Below are 19,992 nucleotides of genomic sequence, written 5' to 3' on the forward strand. Positions count from 1 at the left end.
AATGATTCATTAGGATAGAAGATTAAAAGTAATTACCAAATTGATAGCTTCCTTATATACAAGAGTCAGAAAATACAGTGGAAAGATGGATTCTATTAAAAGTGTGTCCAAAAAGATAAATTACCCAAGTTTGAGCCTAAATCGACAGATGCAGAACACCTGTATGTGGAGTGTTGAAGTTCCACTGAGATACACGAGAGGTGGAAACAGGTGCTTTTATTATTGCTGAAGAGAGTGGATTGAGCATCCTTTCTAAGACAGTTTGGCATCATCCAGCAGAGTTTGATGTTCTTATCCTTGGATTCCACATTCTCTCAGTCATTTGTAGAATCTAAAAACCTGATCTTAGAGTAGCAGAATGGGTAGCCATGGAGCAGTGGGAGGGGACTGGTCATGTGGACGAAATCACAGTCAGACCACGGGTGTAAGTTCTGTCATTCTTCTGCCCAGCTGGGTGCCTAATGGGTCACATACTTCCAGATAACTGGAGAGGATTTTGAATGTTCTCACCATGAAGGATGGAACATGTTTGAGAGGATAGAGATGCTCACTATCTTTATTTGGTCATTACATGATGTGTACATGTATTGAAACCTCACACTGTACCCCACAAATAATGGACAATTATGTGTCACTTAAAAGCTAAATAAAACTTTAAAAGAAACCATACTTAGGCTTTGAAGATGGTCTCCCTGCTACACTGTACATGGTCTCACATTTCTGCAGAAACATAGAGCTTCTTCATTGCCCCGTTGTCACTTAGTGCAAAAGTCTGAAACAGTTAAACTGTGACCCTGAGAAGAACACTCTGTAGTTCATTAAAAATAAGAATTTATTTCTCTTCTGATTGCTTCTGCTATCCATTCATCATTCCAAAGTATATTATTTAATCTCTATGTGTTAGAGTGGTTTCTGTTTATCTTCCTCTTTTCTAATTTTATTCCATTATGATTTGATAGGATGCAAGGAATTTTTTTTTTTCATATTTTCTGAGATTTGCTTTGTGACCTAAAATATGGTCTGTTTTAGGAAATGTTCCATGTGCTTCTGTGAAAAAGTGAATTTAGTCATTGATGAATGAAATACTCTATAGATGTTTTAGTTCTTTAGTTCAAAAGAATCTAAGTTTGTGTCTGGATGATCTATCTAGTGGTGAGAGAGGTGTATTGAAATCATGCAGTATTATTATATTGTGGTCTATTTGATTCTTGATGTTGAGAAAGGTTTGTTTTTTTATGTAGGTAGATTTTCCATTGTTTGGGGCATAAATATCTATAGTTATTATTTCTTGTTGAGTGATTCCCTTAACTAGTATGGAGTGTCTTTCTTTGTCTCTTCTGAGTGAAAGGAGAACAGTGATAAAACATATCAAAACCTCTGGGACTATAAGCAGGCAGGTGTCAGTAGAAGGTTTATAGCACCAAGTTCACACATTAAAAAGAAAGATACCAAATAGATAATCTAACATCACACCTCAAGACTATAGAGAAAGAAGAACAAACTAACACCAAAATCAGCAGAAGACAGGAAATTATTGAAATCAATAAAATTGAGAATAAAAACACAAAGAATTAATGAAACAAAGTTGTTTTTTTGAAAGAATAAACAAGATAACTCCTTATCTAAGCTTACCAAAAGAGAAATCTCAAGTTAATAAAATTATACATGAAAAAGGAAACATCACAAGAGACACCACAGAAATCCAGAGTCATTAAAACTGTTTTTAAAGTCTAAATGCTAATAAACTAGCGTCTAGAAGATACTGACAAATTCCTAGAGACATTTGACCTACCCACATTGAACCACATGATAGAGAAAACTTAGACCATTATCAAATAAGGAAATTGAAGAAGCTATCAAAGGCCTTCAAAGAAAAAAAAGCCCAACACCAGGTGGATTCTCAGCCAAGTTCTACCATAGCTTCCAAAAAAACTAAAACTTATCCTCTTCATTATTCCATGAAACATGAAAGGAGGGAACCTTTCCAAACTCACCCTATGAAGCTAGTATCACCCTCATATCACAAACAAAGACACATTAAGGAAAGAAAACTTAAGGCCAACGTCCTTGATAAACATAGATGCAAAAATTCTTAATAAAATATTGGCAAATTGCATACAAAAACACATTAAAAAGATGTGCCATGATCAAGTGTTTCATCCAGGGAGGTAAGGTTGGTTCAACATACAGAAATCAATAAATGTAATTCACTACATAAATGGACTTAAATACAAGAATCACATGATTATCTCCATAGTTAGAGAAAAAGCATTTGATAAAGTACAGCTCCTATTTATGTTTATAGCACTAGAGAAGCCAAGAAGCTAGGGTTAGAAGGAACTTACCTCAATATTGTAAAGGCTAGGTATGACAGACCCAAAGCCAATATCATACTGAACAGAGAAAAAGTATTTTCTCTAAAAACAGAACAAGACAAGGATGCCCATTCTTATCACTCCTATTCAACATAGTCCTTGAGAATCTAGCCAGAGAATTGGGCAAGAGAAAGAAATTAAAGGAATACAAATAGGACAAGAAGAACTCAAATTATTTCTGTTAACAAGCGGGGAGGGGGCAAGAATAGAAGTTTAGTGGATTGGACAAGGGGGAATGAAGGGAAAGGAGTGGGGGATAGGAATAGGAAAGACAGTGGAATGAATTGGACATAACTTTCCTATGTTCACATATGAGTGCTCCACCAGTGAAGTGTCACATCATGCACGGGATGGGATCCTTATTAGAATAAGTTATACTCTGTGTACGTATGTCAAAATATTCTCTACAGTCAAGTATATCTCAAACGAGCAAATAAAAACATTCCTGTTTGTTGATGACATGATTCTATATTTGGAAGACCCAAAAAATTCCACCAGAAGACTTCTAGAGCTCATAAACAAATTTAGTAAAGTAGCATTAGATCCACATAAATCAATCACCTTCCTATACTCCAATAACGAATCTGAAGAAGAAATTAGGAAAGCTATCCCATTAACAATAACCTCAAAGACACTTGGGAATTAATCTAATGAAGTATGTGAAGGATCTATTTATGGAAACTATAGAATGCTAAGAGAAATTAAAGATCTTAGAAGATGGAAAGGTCTCCCATGTTCTTGGGTAGGCAGAATTAATACTGTCAAAATGGCCATACTACCAAATGCATTATACAGATTAAATGCAGTTTCCATCAAAATACCAGTGACATTCTTCACAGAACTAGAAGAAGCAGTACTAAAATTAATTTGGATAAATAAGAGACCCAGAATAGCCAAAGTAGTCCGGAGGCATCCCAATACCTGACTTCAAATTATACTACAGAACTACAGTAACAAAAACTGCATGTACTAGCATAAAAACAACGTGAAGACCAATGGAACAGAAGACACAGATAAACCCATGTAAATACAGTTATCCGATACTAGACAAAGGGGCCAAAAACGAACTGGAGAGAGGACAGTCTTTTTTACAGATAGTGCTGAGAAACTGTATATCCACAGTAGAAGAACGAAGTTAGACCCCTATGTCTCACCCTGAGCCAAAGTCAACTGAAAATGGGTTAAAGACCTAGGAATTAGACCAAACTCTGCAGCTACTAGAAGAAATGTAGGCCCAGCACTCCCATTATATTGACCCAGGAACCAACTTCCTTAAGACCTCTCATGTGCAAGAAATAGAAGTAAAAATCAGTAGGTGGGACACCATCACAATGAAAGGCTTCTCTGCAGCAAAGGTAACAAGCATGGAGAGTGGGCCTGCAGAGTGGGAGATCTTCACCACCTGGTCCTCAGCATCTGGAGTACATAAAGAACTCAAACTTCACACCAAGAAAGGGGAAGTAATCCAGTTAATGAATGGGCAAAAGAATGAAATAGACACAAATGGCCAACAAATGTGTGAAATTATTTTCAGTATCTCTAGCAATTAGGGAATGCAAATCAAAACCATATTGAGATTTCATCTCCAGTCAGAATGGCACTTATGGAGAGAACAAATAATAAGTGTTGGCAAGGATATGAGGGAAAAGGTACACTCATCCAATGTTGGAGAGACTGCAAATTAGTGCAGACACCCTGGAAGGCTGTATGGAGATTCCTCAAAAAACTCGGAATGGAACCACCTATAACCCAGTTATCCTATTCCTTGATATATATCCAAAAGATGTAAAATCAGTATATTATAGAGTTGCAGGACTTCAGTGATTATAGCAGCATAAAATTCACAATAGCCAGACTATGGAACCAGCTTAGGTGCTCTTTACCCAGATGAATGGATAAAGAAAAGGTGGTATATGTACACAATAGAGTATTACTCAACCATGAAAAAGAATGAAATTGTCATTTTTTGGTAAATGGATGGAACTGGCAACTACAATGCTAAGTAAAATAAGCAAGACTCAAAGTCAAAGGTCAAATGTTTATGAATATGTGTAAGCTAGTTTAAAATTAGGCAGGGGAAATGAGAGAAAAGAAATAGGGGATTCCATCAAAATAAAAGAAAGATCAGGTAGAGGAAGGGAATTGAGAGGGAGGGAGGGAGGAGGGTTAAGATAAGGGGAAAATAATGGAATGAATCTGACCTAACTTTCCGATGTGTATATATATAAATATAGTACAGTGAATTTCAGCATTGTATACATCCACAAGACACCAATTTAAAAAATGTAAATGGAAACGTCAGTAGAGTAGAGGAAAAGGAACAGGGGAGGGTGACGTTACTGGGGATTTGACTGGCGCAGATTATACTCCATACATTTATTTCAAAATGAATCCTAGAGTTACATATAACTATTTTGAACCAATAAAATAATTTAAAAAATGAGATAGACTTGTAAATACCATCTACGATGGTGGCGGATGTGCTTGGTATGACCCCCAGTGATTCAGGCCATTGTCCAGGGTTGGGATGTGTTAATAATTCTAATCAGCAGAACGTGGCAAGTGAGATGGTGTTCTTTTGTGTAATACTCCCTTTTATCATACCGGAGAGAGGCGTTTTCCCCTGGCCTGGAGACAATAGCCGTGTTGTGAGCTGCGAAAGGGACCCCTCGGAATAATTCCAACCCCCATCCTACAGGGCAGAGAAAGGCCTGCTGGCAACCTGAGGAGCTCAGAGAGGCCGGGCTCCAGGGCAGCCTCCAGAATGCAGCCTGGTAGGTGCCTTGAGAGCTGAGGGCCCAGTGAGCAGGGTGCCCAACTAAGCAGTACCTGGACTCCTCCCTGTGGAGACGTGAGGTGATTGATAGCTGCCTCAGATACAACTTGAATCAAAAAAGTACCATTTTGATAAGCGCATCATTTTTACCATAGAGTCTGTGTTGATTTGTTATACAGCATAGAAAACGAATACACTGGAATTGGACCGTCTCCAAGACACTGGCATTGGGTCTCACTCTGAATTCAGTTAAAAAAATCTCAGGCCAGTTACTGACCCAACTTTGCATTCATGCCTTCATTTATTGTGTTCCACTCACACTGGCCTCTTAGGTATTCCTGGAACACGCCAGACTTCTGCCTCGAGGTCTTTGTACTTCATTTATGCCTAGTGTCTAAACTCGGCTTGTCCCATGGTAGGCATTCAGTTAACATTTGAATGGGTAGTGAAGGATTCATGTGTGTACCTTCATCTGTGTTATGACCCTCTGTGTGGTAAGATGCCTTCATAGAACGATACACACGTGTTAGCATATGCATAGACAACTTTTGAAAAATTTTCTTAAAGCAGCCAAACCATCGACAGTTGTTAGCTGGTAGAAGGAGGATTCTTGGTGTTTGCGGGGAAGAGACTTCAGTAAATGAACTTAGTGACACTGTATCAAAATCAGGCTTATCAGGATGACCTATTTGTAGTTCTCTTTGGCTATAAAAACAAGGATAACCACTAAATACTTAAATTTATATCACACGATAAATATTCTAATTCTGTATCTCAGTATAAAGATATCTGCCATTGGAATTAGTCTATTGGATAGAACTGGAAATTGCCAAAGAGACCAGATTTCAATTGCAGGAACTGGTGACAGTCCATTCTTTGTCTGAGCTCCTAATATTCTTCCATGTCCTTCCTCTCAGATGAACAAGGCTTGTGTGACTGTCTTGTCCTTAGGTGACAGACATTTGAAGTAATGATGAGAGAAGTATTGTATATGTGGTCTATTTATGTTTAGCACATTATGTTTATTGAGAAACATTTCTATCTTGGAGTTATTTTCAGATATATCTGCTATCTCTGAAAATTTTATTGCTTATATCCAACCTATTTTCTGGAGGTATCTATATCTACCTACCTACCTATGTGTATGCATACACATGTATACATATATATATATATGTACACATATGCATATTTCTCGTATATAAGAAATTAAGTGAATGAATGAAATGCATGTGTCTCATTGTGGTAGATTTAAGACGGTCACAGATTCTCTTGCATTCCTCTTATACAGTTGTGGGTGTCTGTATCTCCTTCCCTTGAACATGGATGGATCCTGAAACTGCTTTGACCACTAAACCGTGACAGATCTTAGCTATGATCCAAAGAGGCTGGGAGCTTCTGATTCATTCCTCTTGAAACAGTCTCTCTGTGGACAGCTAGCTGCCATGTAAGATGTCCAGCTCCCCTGAGCCTGCCCAGCCCTGAGGAGCCTGTGTAGGGAGAGGAGAGGGAGAGGTGCCCAGTCAACCCTCATGTTCTAACCTTTCCAACCAGCGCCTCAGACACAAGAAAACACATCGGACATAAGAAAGACCATGTTGGTCATCTCAGGCCTCAGGTAACCCAGGAAACCATCTCATCTGTGTCCCAACCATCTCTGGCCTTTTGAGTGACCTCAGCTGAAGCTGATCATTTCTGCTATGCTATGTCCAAATTCATAAGCTAGAAAACTATGAGCATAATTTGGAGTTTGACACCACTGAGCATTAGAGAAATCTTTCATGCAGCAACGAAAAGAAGATACATCTCAGTAAAATAGCATTTTAGTTTTGTGAATTGTTTCCCTATTGACTTTCAGAGGAGTGTTCTTCCAGGGGGACACATGAATAGTTTTAAAGGTTATGTATTTAGAGAAGAACAGCCTGGTTATCTGCATCTTTTCATGCAATAAAAATTCTGAACCTGAAAGCATAGCCCAGGATCTGACAGATCATTAATTATCCCCTTATATTGTTCTCACCATATTGATAGCAGTGTTAGAGCTTTAGCCACTGAGCTAAGATTTCCACCTACCCCCGCCTCATTCTCCTTCCCCAGTGTACCTGCTTCTCAGCAGAACTTTCTGGCCTTTTTTTGAACTGGATAGAATTGTAGTACCTGTATAGTTTTTCTTGGTTTATGTATTTTTTTTTTTTCATAGTAAGATGTAGAAAAATAAGATTAAAATGAGTGTAGGTGCTGTGGGACCAAATAGACATCAAGGTGAATCGTAACGCTCTTGGACAAAACTCCATGTGTGAGAGAAGTCAAAGGTTAGTGTTCAGGGGGTCAAAAAAGGATGTGTGTCAAAAAAGGTCAATAATGAATGTGTGTAAGTAATGGTCACAGTTTGCAAAACCTTTTCAGGTACTTATCTATCTGACTGACTCTATTTTTTTTTTTTTTTTGAAAGCAGAATAAAAAAACACAAAGATGAAATTAGTCCCTCCCTAAAACAATGGGGGTTGTCCCCCTCCAGCACTGATGACACTGATATTGTGGATATAATCAGAAGAGGGAGTCCAGATTCCAGTGATACGCAGGTGTTTATCAGAGGTCAGGGGAGGGTTACCCAATTATACTCATAATTTTCTAGCTTATGAATTTGGATGTGGCTAGCAGAAATGATCAGCTTGATGGGATTGCTCTGTAGGGAGAAGGCGAGTCACTTGGTTCAGATAGCTTGGGGGAGGTATGTATTTTCTTGCTCTCAGATTTCGTGGCTCAATCTTTTCAACTGCAGCACGTATGTATGAACCTCTTTGAAAGCCCCAGCCTTAGTTGTGAAACTCTGGTGACCCCAAAGCTACTTTTTCCCCAAATTAACCTGCGCAAGGGCTATGTAACTTCAACAATTCAGAAGTTATTTGTTGTTTTTTTAACCCTTCACTCATGTTCACTGGATGCATGTCTTATTTTTTCAGCCCATTTTCTCTGGTTTTTAACCTGTGGGCCCAAGTAAAAGATTAATGCCTCGTCTATGTGACAGCATTTTTAGAATTTGAGCATCAGTACTGTGGCTTGCTGGGTTTCCTTCTGGTTCTTGAGGTTTATAACTTAGTTTTGAACTTCCCACCTTACTGGTTACACTTTCTGAAGCCACTTCTGTTTCTCAGTTTCCCCCTTGTTGCAGAACTACCTGTAACCCAGAGTGTGATCCCGTGGAGGAACAACTGCGGTTACCATCTTTCTCCTGCTTTGTGTCTGAAACCATATCAAACTGCCAGTCACAACTTACAGTTCTGGGCAACTTACAGGACTGGTTCTGGGCTTCCTGTCCATGTTGACTTTCTACTTTCTGCTTTCTGCCATTGAGGCACACATTTCCCATATTGTTCTTGTGACATGTTTTGGTTTTGTTTCTATTGGATCTTGTATTGCTGGTCTCTTTGTTTGCAACCTGTTGAAAGCTTTTGGGACACATTACATGCTCAGGAAATTATTCAATGTCATCTGCCATGAAAACCAGACCAATGCTAACAATTACTGAATTAGAGCCCTGCGATGGACTTCTAGAAGTACTTCTCTAGGTTTATGGTGGTAGATCTCAACCATGAGCTGTTTGGTCCCTAAGGGAACATGTGACAGGATGTGGAGACATTTTTGGTTGTTAGGACTGGGTATGGGGCTGCTTTTGGTGCCTGGATGCCAGGGAGGGTACTGAACATCTCATAATGCACAGGACAGTTACTCCACAATGGAATATTATCAGGCCCCAAGTGTCAGTAGTGTCAGTAGTGCTGAGATTGCAAAGCCCTTGTTGCTCTATTGAAGAGTGTCCTTTGGGGATGATGCCTTTAATCTTGATAATCACCCAATATCAGCATCTAAGTTCAGGATCCTACAGGTGTGAATGGGGCATCCCATGAGAAACTTCCAGGGGTCTGTGAGGTCAATGCTATTTTTATAACTGCTTTAATTATAGTTATAGAGTGGCATTTTCCAAAAGCAGTGTGGCATGTTGAATGCAGAAGCAGATGGGAGAATCCAGCTGTCTTCCATTAGGTCAAACAGGAAAGAGATCCACAAAGTATAAAACGATGCCATTCTTCCCACTAAATTATTTTTGCTTTGGAAAATAGTTATCTTTCATAAAAACATTGGTAATGGTTTTTATGAAATAGTGATAGCTTTTTTCCTTCTTAAAATTTATTTAAAAAATTTTTTCATATATGTATGTAGGGTAGTAATATCTGTCTCAATCTACCATCCTTCCCATTCCCACCTGCCCCGTCCCTCCCCTCACTCCCCTGTGTAGAATCCAAAGTTTGTTCTTTCTTCCCTACCCTCCCACCCTCTCTATAGATCAGCATCAGCTTATCGGGGAAAACATTTGACCTTTGGTTTTTTGGGATTGGCTTATTTCACTTAGCATGATATTCTCCAGTTCCATCCATTTACCTGCAAATACCATAATTTCATTCTTTAAGGTGGAATAATATTCCATTCTGGATTTGTACCACATTTTCTTTATTCATCTGTTGAAGGGCATTTAGGTTGGTTCCATAGTTTTGCTATCATGAATTGAGCTGCTATAAACATTCATGTGGCTGCATCACTGTAGGTGCTGATTTTAAGTCCTTTGGGTATAAACCGAGGAGTGGGATAGCTGGGTCAAAATGTTGGTTCCATGCCAAGTTTTCTTAGGAATCCTCACCAACACTTATTATTGCTTGTATTTTTGATAATTGCCATTCTGACTGGAGTGAGATGAAATCTTAGAGCAATTTTGATTTGCATTTCTTTAATTGAACGTTTTTTCATGTTTGTTCGCCCTTTGTATTTCTTCTTCTGAGAAATGTCTGTATAGTTTTCCTATTTATTAATTGGATTTATTTATTTATTTTTTTGGTGCTAAGGTTTTTTAGTTCTTTATATATTTGGGTATTATTCCTCTGTTGAAAGTGTAGCTAGCAAAGATTTTCTTCCACACCATAGGCTTTTTATTCACACTCTTAATTGTTTCTTTTTGTGGGCAGAAGCTTTTTAATTTGATGCCATCACATTTATTAATTCTTGGTTTTATTTCCTGAGCTCAGAATCTGCTTTTAGTAAGTTCTCTAGGTAATTTGTATGTTTATACATGTTGGAGTAACACTGCTTTAGTGGAGGAGTTCATAGTTATATTTCACCTGTTCTCAAATGATAACCTGTGTAGAAAAATCTCCCCAGTCTGGAATCCAACCTAGGATGATGCATTGGGTTTAATAATTGTAATGTCTCTTTAGTTTCCTTCAGTTTCATGTAGTCTGAGTCTGTTTTTCATGACATTGGCACTTTTGAAGTGGAAAGGGAAACTGTTCTATAGAACGATTTTTCATTTGACTATTCATGATTAGATTCAGATATGTATTTTAGGGAGGTATATAAATGATATTGATTCTTTGTGTACAGGAGGCACTTGATATTGCTTTGTTCAATTATGGGTGGAGGTACTTTAGTGAAGTTGGTATTCTGGTTATCATAGTATAGCTAAACCTCCAAGTTCAGTGTTATAAAACAACCAGTTTTGTTCTTATTATGATTATACAGAGATTCAGACAGTGCTAGTTGAGGGGAGCTTATCTCTGCTCTGTGATGCCTGGGGAGTCTTGAATGATGATGGACTGGAGCCATCTGAAGACTTCTGTACTCACATCTGGTGCTGGGCTGACTTGGAGACTAGAGTCCCCTGGGATGGTTGAGCATGGCACTTACCCGGCCTCTTCGTGTAGTGTGGGCTTCCTCACAAAACTGGCTGCTGTGGGGCTCCAAGTGAGTATTCCAAAAAACAAGGGGTAGACTATAGGCTGTTTTATGACCAGAAGCCCTATAGTTCACTTTCTTACATGTCACTGATTGAAGCAGTCATGAGTCTTCTTAGATTTACGGGTGTGTGTTGCGGGAGTGCTTCAATGCCACCTCTTGATGAAAAAATTGTCAAAGAATTTGTGGCGATGTTTTAAAATTGCCACAGATGGTGACTACTAGATTTCTTGACTGTAAATGTACCTGTTTTTTCTTTGTAATTAGTATTGATCCATCAGCAGATTTCCTGAGAATGTTTGAGAATACTGCTTCTAAGCAAACTTTCACTCTTGAGCTTGAGCATTCACTGTTGCCTCTTCTACATTTATTAACTGGGATTAAATTATTTGAACATACTAATGTGCTTATCCATCAGTAGATAAACACATACAGGAGATAAGCACATAATGATACCTGACAGTGTTGGCTTCTTGAACTGCTTCCCATGACAAAGGTAAGCATGTGCAACCCAGTTTGACAGGAACTTGACATATTGACGTGAGTGTCGGATGCTGGATTATTAGGATGTCAACACCAGTTCAGATGAAGAACTTCTGTTCTCCTCTGTGGTTCTGTGGCTCTTTTATTCTGAGTATTCTCTTGCCTTGCAGCTGAAGGAGTGTACCTAACAATGCAACAGCACACCCTCATCATGTTTGAAATCTTTGTGTCAAAACTGGTCCTAGACCTGGGTGAGGTGAAGTCAGTTGAGTAAAGTATTCCTCTTTGCTCTTCAAACCCATCTACTGTGACTGAGAAGCAGAAGCTCCAAAGTGATGAACAGGCCAAGAATCTAAGCAGTAGCTGTCATTTCTTTGGAGGTGTAGAAACTAGGTAAAGATTATACTTTGTCATCTTGTGTGAGACTTTTAAAAATGAGTCCTGCCATTTACCCGAAAGGAGAGGCTGTGCCTGGTTCCCGATTGTGTGAGTTCCCCACAGAGGTAGGCTGGCAGGAGAGAGGACTGGAATGGCGGGCTGTTTGGAATGTTTTAAAAATCTAACCTTGGATATTTTTAAAACTCCTAATTAGAAATATTTCAAGTGGACAATAAAGTCTAGCTGAGTCCAAAAATGTTTAGAAATCAAATCTTGCCCCAAAGCTAAGTCTTTACAGATGTATATAGCAGAGCCACATCTTGGGTATAATTAGGGGTTGGACACTGGTAATTCTAGGAGCCTGAGTTCCTATTATAGTTATACAGAATGGATTAGCCATTTTATTCTTTGAGACAAAATATCATAAAGGAGAAAAACCCTGAAGAATAGTTAACAAAATCTTAACACGTTCCTGTGTGGGATAGTGGGTGGTTTTCATCTTCTTTTAGGAGTTCTTTTGTGTTTGTGAACATTTCTACAAGGCATATAGTGTATATTCGTTATCACCTTTGTGATATGAATAGATTTTAATATGGAAAAAAGGTGTTCTTATAAGAAAAGTCTAATTATTTCCATAAATTGCAGAAGTAGAGATTAAATACAAGAACCTGTGATGTTCCATACCATTCCCACACCCAGTTTGTCCTCCTATAAAGTACTACTGTACTGTACTGACCACCTTCAGAATGTGGTTTTACTTCAAGGCATTTCATTAGTGGCAAAAATGAGAGTTGTGTTGTATCTTAAATATGTGGGCCATGCCAGAGGGCTGATGTGCTTAGAGAAGCTTTCTGATGACTCTGACAAATACTTATTATGTGCCTTCAACAGATGCTTTCTTCACTGTGATTAAAATCCACACACTTCCCACCCTGGACCCAATGGCCAAAGTGTCATAGTTTGTATAGCAAAAGGAAAATGTGAGTCACCTTGAGAGTTGTGTGAGGTGATGGGTCAGTCAATTTCAATGTGTTTCCTTCTATTCAGTTTAAAGTTTCCCAAGTGACACTTGAAGAGGATTCTTTTTATCAGAGCTCACACTAGACTGGGGATTGTGGTTTGTTTCTCCTTGGGGACCCCCAGGTCTTTGGGACTGCAAATGGTAGGCTTCCTGTGTCTCGTCATCTGTGCTGCTGTGAGGACCCAGTGGCCCTTAAGAGAGGCATAAGGTCTAGAAAGAGAATGAAAAAAAGAACGAACCTCGAGAGGTTGTGACCAGTACTGAAGGAAGGAGGACGGCAAAGGGAAACCATGTATGCAGCATGCTTGGCAGTTGACATAGAGCATATTTCATTAATGTTACCCTAGACCTTCACTGCTGAAATGTGAAGTTCTGGTTTGCACGTGAGCAAAGGACACATTGAGGAAGCACTTTAGTTAGGCATTCACTCTTTGTTCTGGGAAGGATATTTGTAGACACTTTTGGGTTATGAAAGCCAAAGGTGCAGCTGTGTTTAGGAAAGTGGCTTCTTCTGACTTTGGAAACTATATGCTGCGTTTTCCAAATGTTTGCAGGTGCAAATGGATAAAATTGTACCTGGAGTGTTCTTAAAAAGTTTGCAAATCAGAAAAGAACATTTTGTAATTGGGAATCTATGTTCTTACCAAATGTAGGAGAGTGATGTGGATTTGGTTTAATCTGGAGAGGTTTCATTGCGTAGATTGGGAGAAAAGTTTTAGTATTTGAATACTTCTTAGCATGTGAAAACTGCAGTTTGTTTTTCAACATATTATTGGCTATTTATTTCAGTTCCCTTCTCTGATCTTTGCTAAACACTGTCAGGCACCCTAGTTAATGCCACTGAAAATTTCTGTGTTTTGAGCAGGTAGTTCTGGGGTTTATGCCCTTGTATAAAGTCTTAATTGATAAAGGTTGTTTACCAAATTTCTAAGGTAAAAATCTAGAGTCAAGTATCACTAGTGTATGAATGGGACAGAAATCAGTTTCCACTGGGACTTGGGCATGGGTCTGAATATGTCTCCTAAACCTTAAAAATTGGAAAGGAAAACAAGAACTCTGCCAACTTTATATATTCCAAAAAGTGCGCTCTGCTCTTCTTTCTTTCTTTTTTAAGTTGTAAATCAGATCTGAAGTTGTTTTCCAAAATCTCATAGTAAGTTGTGGACCTGTGAGATGAATGACCATAGGAATAGGAATGTCCCTTCTTTCTTCTCTTACTTCCTGGCTTCTCTCTCCCATCTCCTATGACAGCAGAAAGGGCCCCTACTGACCGGTGTCAACAGAAATCCAAACAGGACTGTTAATATACCCCAGTTTTAGCCTCGGGGACCTGAAATAAACATGAAAGCTCTTTGAAGCTTTGTACCAATTGAGCAAAATCTCCCCAGAAGACAAAGCACATTCTCCCGTGGTGTCTGTGGGGAATTGGTTCCAGGGTCCCCCAAAGGCCCAAAATCCATGAATACTCAAATCCGCTTTATAAAATGGGATAATATTTATATATTACATGCACACATTCTCCTGTATAGTTTAAATAATCTTTTACTTATGAGACCTATTACAATGTAAATGATATATAAATACTTACATTGCATAGCTTAAGGAATAACATCAAAAATGTCTGTACCTCTTCAGTACAGAGGTAATATTTTTTCCTGAATATGTTGTCTCCACAGCTGATTGGATCCATGGATATGACTCTCATGGGTTCAGAGGGCCAACTGTATATGCGTGAAGCTGCTTTGTTGGAGAGAAAGGGTCTGAGCCAGTAAGATGAGGAGTGGTTGACATTGAGGCCCTGGTCTGGTAGGACCCGAGTGAGGCACCAACTAGTAGTGTATGAGCAAATCTTTAGCCTGAGCTTGCTCAACTGTGAAATAAAGGGATTGGCCTAAGTGATTCCCAGGATACTTTCCAGCTATGCGATTCTGAGTTTTAATGAACCAGAACCAAGATGAATCTTTCCAGCCTCAAGCCTCAACCCAATTGGTATTTCACTGTCAGTCTCTATTATCAAATTTAGTGAAATATTCCAGAATAGACCCATATTTAGTGCTGACTCAAGGAAAGACAGTTGGAAACAGATTGAGTGCTCTCTAATGTTGACATAGTACCTCAACTGAAGTGAGGTCACCAATGGAAGTTCAGGTTATCTTGGAGCCAACTTAGTCATACAACCCCAAAGTGATGCATGTTTGTCTAAACAAAAGTAATCAGAAGTAATATGCAGCCATTTTGTAATTATGCCTTTTAAAGAAATAAGATTGAATGTTTGATTTTTTCTGTCCCTCTTTGTTCACTTTGGTTTAAAGTTTGCTTAAGTGAGTTTGAATCGCTTTCCATCTATTTTCTGGATCTACCTCTGTCTGCTTATGGCGGTCATGGTTCTGTTAGATAAGACATCACCAAAGAGGATGTAAGATGAATGGGCTTAATATGACTGGTGGTAGTGTAGACAGTGTTTGCCACTGATGACTGAGACATGCACGCTGGACATGCACAGAAAATCTGGTTGAAATCTTTGGAAGTCAAGGACTTGGTATATGGGGACATATTGCACGTATCCAGTAATTTCACTTGTCATTTTTAGAGATGCCAGGAGTACGCAGACATCTTCCTATCACAGTTAAAACTGGTGAACTCTTTTGTAGAAATATTTTTGCAAGAAAGAGTGTCCTTATCTGCCCTTAATTTCCTTTATCCACACTATTAATTCAGTCAAATCAAATTCTGCAGGTTTGAGTTGGGTACTGGTGCAGAATTTTTAGAGACCATCCTTATGTCCTATTATCTATCTACAAAGTATTTCTGGCAGAAGTGATGTAGTCATATCCATGTGGGGCCCCTGGCGACAGAGCATGAAGGATCTGCAGAGGGATGTATACATATGGCTGAGTCCCGTGGGTGTAGACATCCATGGTGTTGTGTCTGAGGACCCTGAGGCTGTGCGCACAGTGCCAGACTTCTGTTTGTGCTGGCACTCTCAGGAGACCTGAATAAGCAGGCGCTTCCTTACCTGACACACCTGCGCAGGGAGTTCTATTTTTTTTGTCATTGGATTGTTTGGTTTGAGTTTTTCTTCTGTTGTAAATAGGTAGGTGTGTGAAGATTTTACCCTGAAAAGAAAAAAAGTTTGAACAGACTTGAAATCTTTCTTCTTGGTATTGCTGAAGAGGCTTTCATCTACTCTGGAGCAAAGGGAATGGGAGAGGCAGGATGCTGGGAAAGTCAGGGGACAGGAAAGCAACTCAGAGATCCGGGTAATGAGAGAGATTCACATCTGGGCAGGGTTCTAGAACTGGGAACTCCGTGTTGGGTTTAGGGATGGCACTCATCTTGGCAGCGTAGACAAAATGAGCTAAACGTTAACTTTTAGAATCCAGTTGCCAGAAAATGGGCGATCATTTTAAAGTTAATGGTTTTAATGTTTCCTCCTGTCATAGATGTAAAAAGCGTATCTTTTAAAATCATGGCTGGAGAAAAATTCTAAAAGAATACATAGCTTTATAGCTTATAAAAAATAAAACAAACAGAAAAGCAACCTTTAGAATTGAGGACAGTGTGCCGGAAGACAAGGGGAGCACACCTGGAAGCTGAGGCTTTCTGGAGCACCTGGGAAGGCCTGGTGCAGCCTGGTGGGCTTGTGTCCTAATTCCCCAGCATCACTTTTTCTAAGCCGATGTGCAACAGTACTGGCTGGTGACTTTTTTTCCACTAACAAATTTTGTTTGTTTCATAAACTATAATATTTTTTATAGTTTGGCATCAAGGGCTTGGGAATCAGTCGAGAACCTTGAACTGATGGGTTAAGTCTGAGCTTTTCTTTTGGAAGAGTGTGGGAAACAGTGCTTACCTCAGAGTGTGTTAAGAATATCCAAGTGCTTCTAAATAAGGCCGCCACTTAGTAGGTTTTTATTAAATGTTAAATGTATTAAATGCAAAAGAGGTATTTTAAACCTAAAGTTTTAGTGCTGAATGTTGATATAGAGACCGCTTGAGGATCGTGAATTGTGCTCCATTTGTTACTTTCCTTTAGCCCATTGCTTCATGTTCTTTTCCAGAACACTTTAGAATAATTTGGCTCAGATCATTGAATTTGGAGAATATTCAAGACCTTAAAAAAATGAGTAGTGAGCAGAATAATGAGGATCTGAATTCATTTTTATGGTTATTTACTATAAGTGATGATAATATCGATAGGTACCATTTATTCTGGTTGCTGTTTGTCAAGTGCTATCGTTTGTAAGCATTACCTTATTTAATCCCTATCATAGCTTGAGATATAGGTATAAACCCTCATCATACGCATGAGAACTTGATATACTGTGTTAAGAATCATGCCTCAGCTTTCATAGCTGGTGACGCTTCAAAGCCAGGATAGTGCCATCTCCAGCGAGCATCTGTGATTTAGTTACCATACTCACCTGGTGGGCAGTGTGACTCTCTGCGATGCTGATAGCATATAGACCATATTGAGGCAGTGGTTGGTGGTTAGAATCTTTGAACTATGCCTAACCAGGATGTGGGATGATCCAACAAATTGATTATGTATGCTCAATGACAGTTTTTCTGAAATTATTTTTCTGGTATTCTGATTTTGACTTTCATCAATCCAAGACAGCTGTGAGAAGGACTGTCCAAATCAGTGTTTCTTTGCCTTGGCTACACAAAAGAATGACCTGGGAGCTTTAAAATGTAAACCAAAGAAAACAAAGCAAAACAACCCGCAGCCTAGTCCCCATTCCCAGATAGTCTGGTATAAACTAAACAGCCCCTGGAGTCTTCTGGAGACCAGCCGAGTTTGAACCCAGCCCTGGGATCTGGACTGAGGCGCCGGGAAGGACTCAAAGGAGTCTCCAGGGAATGTTAAGAGTCACAGTCGTGCACAGTCTGGCTCTGCAGACTGGAGCTACCTCCACACCTCACTCCCCACACCCCTTCCCTGGACGTTCCACTCCAAAGTGGAGGAGGAAGAAGAGGTCAACAGTTTTCTGCATGTGCCATCCCAATCAGCGTGATCTTCCAGAAGGGCCTGCTGCTAACTCTTCCAGTGCTTATTGAGGCCTTGGATGTCCTGGATCTGTGTATTATTTGGCTTTATATTCTGGTTCTCTCCCAGAGGCATCTGTCATATTGGTAAAACCCAAGCATAGGTAAGTCCAGGAGCTATTCCAGTTGTTGGTCACAGGTGCCATTTTTTTTTTCCAGTGGAATTATATAGCCATATCTCTCCTTCACTGTATGTTCTTCTCTCAATGAACTACCCTCCCTCTCCCACCACTCAACTTTGTTTAACTTGAACAATGGCAGATGGCTATAAATCCAGCCATGGACAACTATCTAGGCAGCGGAGGATGTTTAAGGCAGATAAGTAGTTTGTTATTTGCCAGAGTGCCCTACTAGAACACAGCTGCTGTGGAAATATGGTGTTAGCAGGTTACCAGTTGAGCAATAAATTAGATTTTCACTAGCAAATATTTGTCCACAGTAATTTATAGCATTTTTTATTCCATTTATACATGAGGGGGCAGTATGGTACTATAAAGCAAATACTTTGTTGAAATTGCTTATTTTTATTGCTATATAATAGTTTTTAGGTGAGAACTTTCAGATTGTGCAATTAAAACTCTGTATTAGTTTTTTTTAACATTCTGCCCATGCGTAAGTGATACCGTCACTCTTATCACAGGTCATGTGCCTGTTCTTATTAAATGAATATGTATTTCCTTACAACACTGGGATGTTTGTGAAGTGCCTTAATTATGAGTTTTATGTTTATGTTTTGTTCTACGTTGGCCGAATGGCTTCCTGCCTCCATCTGAGGAGTGTTAGTGGTTCTCAGATGTTGTGTCTGTTGGGTTGATGTCTGATATATTTTATTTCTTAACTGAAGACTGAAGGGTCTCCAGTGTTGTTGGAGGGATGTCATGAAAGGTCTATTATAAATCATCCCAGTATGATAGACTTTAATGTATGGCATTATTACTTTGCTCCAAAGGGAAAAAATTGCTAAGCAAAGAAGCAGCACATTTTAATTAATGTTATTGTTGCTGATATATGAACCACATTGTAGGTAAATCAAGTTGCTAATGTTCTAAGTTTCATCAATGGAAGGGGAAATTATTAAGAGAAGTTGGAGGGGATTAAATGAATTGATAAAAATCTATAAAACATTTACATGAAAAAATGTAAATAGGAATTCAGAAAGGTAATTTCATAAGCACAGGCTCTTTTAAATGTGTAAAAAATATTTGCAGTCAGATGATTCTGTTTATGTAGTTTGAAAAAAAATTTGAGACCAGCATTTTGGCCTAAATATAACCCTCTGAAAGTTTAATGGGGTATTTGTTTTTAGTGTTTTATCCTGGGTACTTCCTTTAGGAATGGAGAGCTATGGTGTTGTCTGTACATGGTTAAAATAATTTTTCTTGCTTAGTTTTAGGGGAAAATTTGGAAATATAATGATTTGCTGTTTGTACTTAATGAGAATTTTTACTTTAAATCTTCTGTTAAAAAAAGTAAAAGATTTCTGACCTATTCCCCAAATTTTGAAGGAATGGATTTTGGCTTTGCTCTATCATGACTGAATTCCAAATCAAATGTTGTTTGATGCTGGTCTGCTATAGCAATACACAGGTTTCTGTTCATGGACAACAACTGATGTCTTTTATGCTTTGATGGCAGATTTTTCGGACCTCGCCTGACACCACGTTTCCTGAGCCCATCTGCCTGTCAACTTCACCCCCAAACGCTCCTCCAAGGCAGTCCAAGAGGCCAGGCCAGAGGACGAAGAGACCCGTGGCTGTTTATAATCTATGCCTCGAGTTGGAAGATGGTAAGACGTTAATTATATTTTTCTGCTTGCCGGCATGTTGAGAGTATAGCATATCGGATGTCCCCAGGGCAGGCCACAACTTTCTCTCCTCTGTGTTTTCATTTCTTTTTCCCTTAAGATTATAATTTTTTAGATTAAGAGGGAGGGTAAAGCTATTTTATCAGCGAGAAAAATGCAAGTTTCAGTTTTGTGTTTGTCTTTGTTATGCACTTTTTTTTTTATTTTTAAAAGACAGCTTAAATTTCTTTTTTGGGAGACTTGTGTGACCTCCTGTGAGGTTACATAACCCTGAGACAAATGGGAGGGGAACTAAAATTAAAGCAGATCTTTTATGTGAGGA

At 39.0% G+C, this 19,992-nt stretch overlaps 1 protein-coding gene across 2 annotated transcripts in view; it reads left to right on the plus strand.

The window, feature by feature from the left end:
• The window catches only part of Arhgap10 (Rho GTPase activating protein 10), a 284,074-nt gene that overhangs the window by 211,002 nt on the left and 53,080 nt on the right, over nucleotides 1–19,992 (plus strand). For both annotated transcript variants that reach the window (XM_047567505.1, XM_047567504.1), the window contains exon 19: nucleotides 19,502–19,652. In XM_047567505.1, coding sequence (XP_047423461.1) covers nucleotides 19,502–19,652 — 151 coding nt within the window. The remainder of the gene's footprint in view (nucleotides 1–19,501; nucleotides 19,653–19,992) is intronic.

This window comes from Sciurus carolinensis, chromosome 10 (genome assembly GCF_902686445.1).
Source record: "Sciurus carolinensis chromosome 10, mSciCar1.2, whole genome shotgun sequence".
NCBI lineage: Eukaryota > Metazoa > Chordata > Mammalia > Rodentia > Sciuridae > Sciurus > Sciurus carolinensis.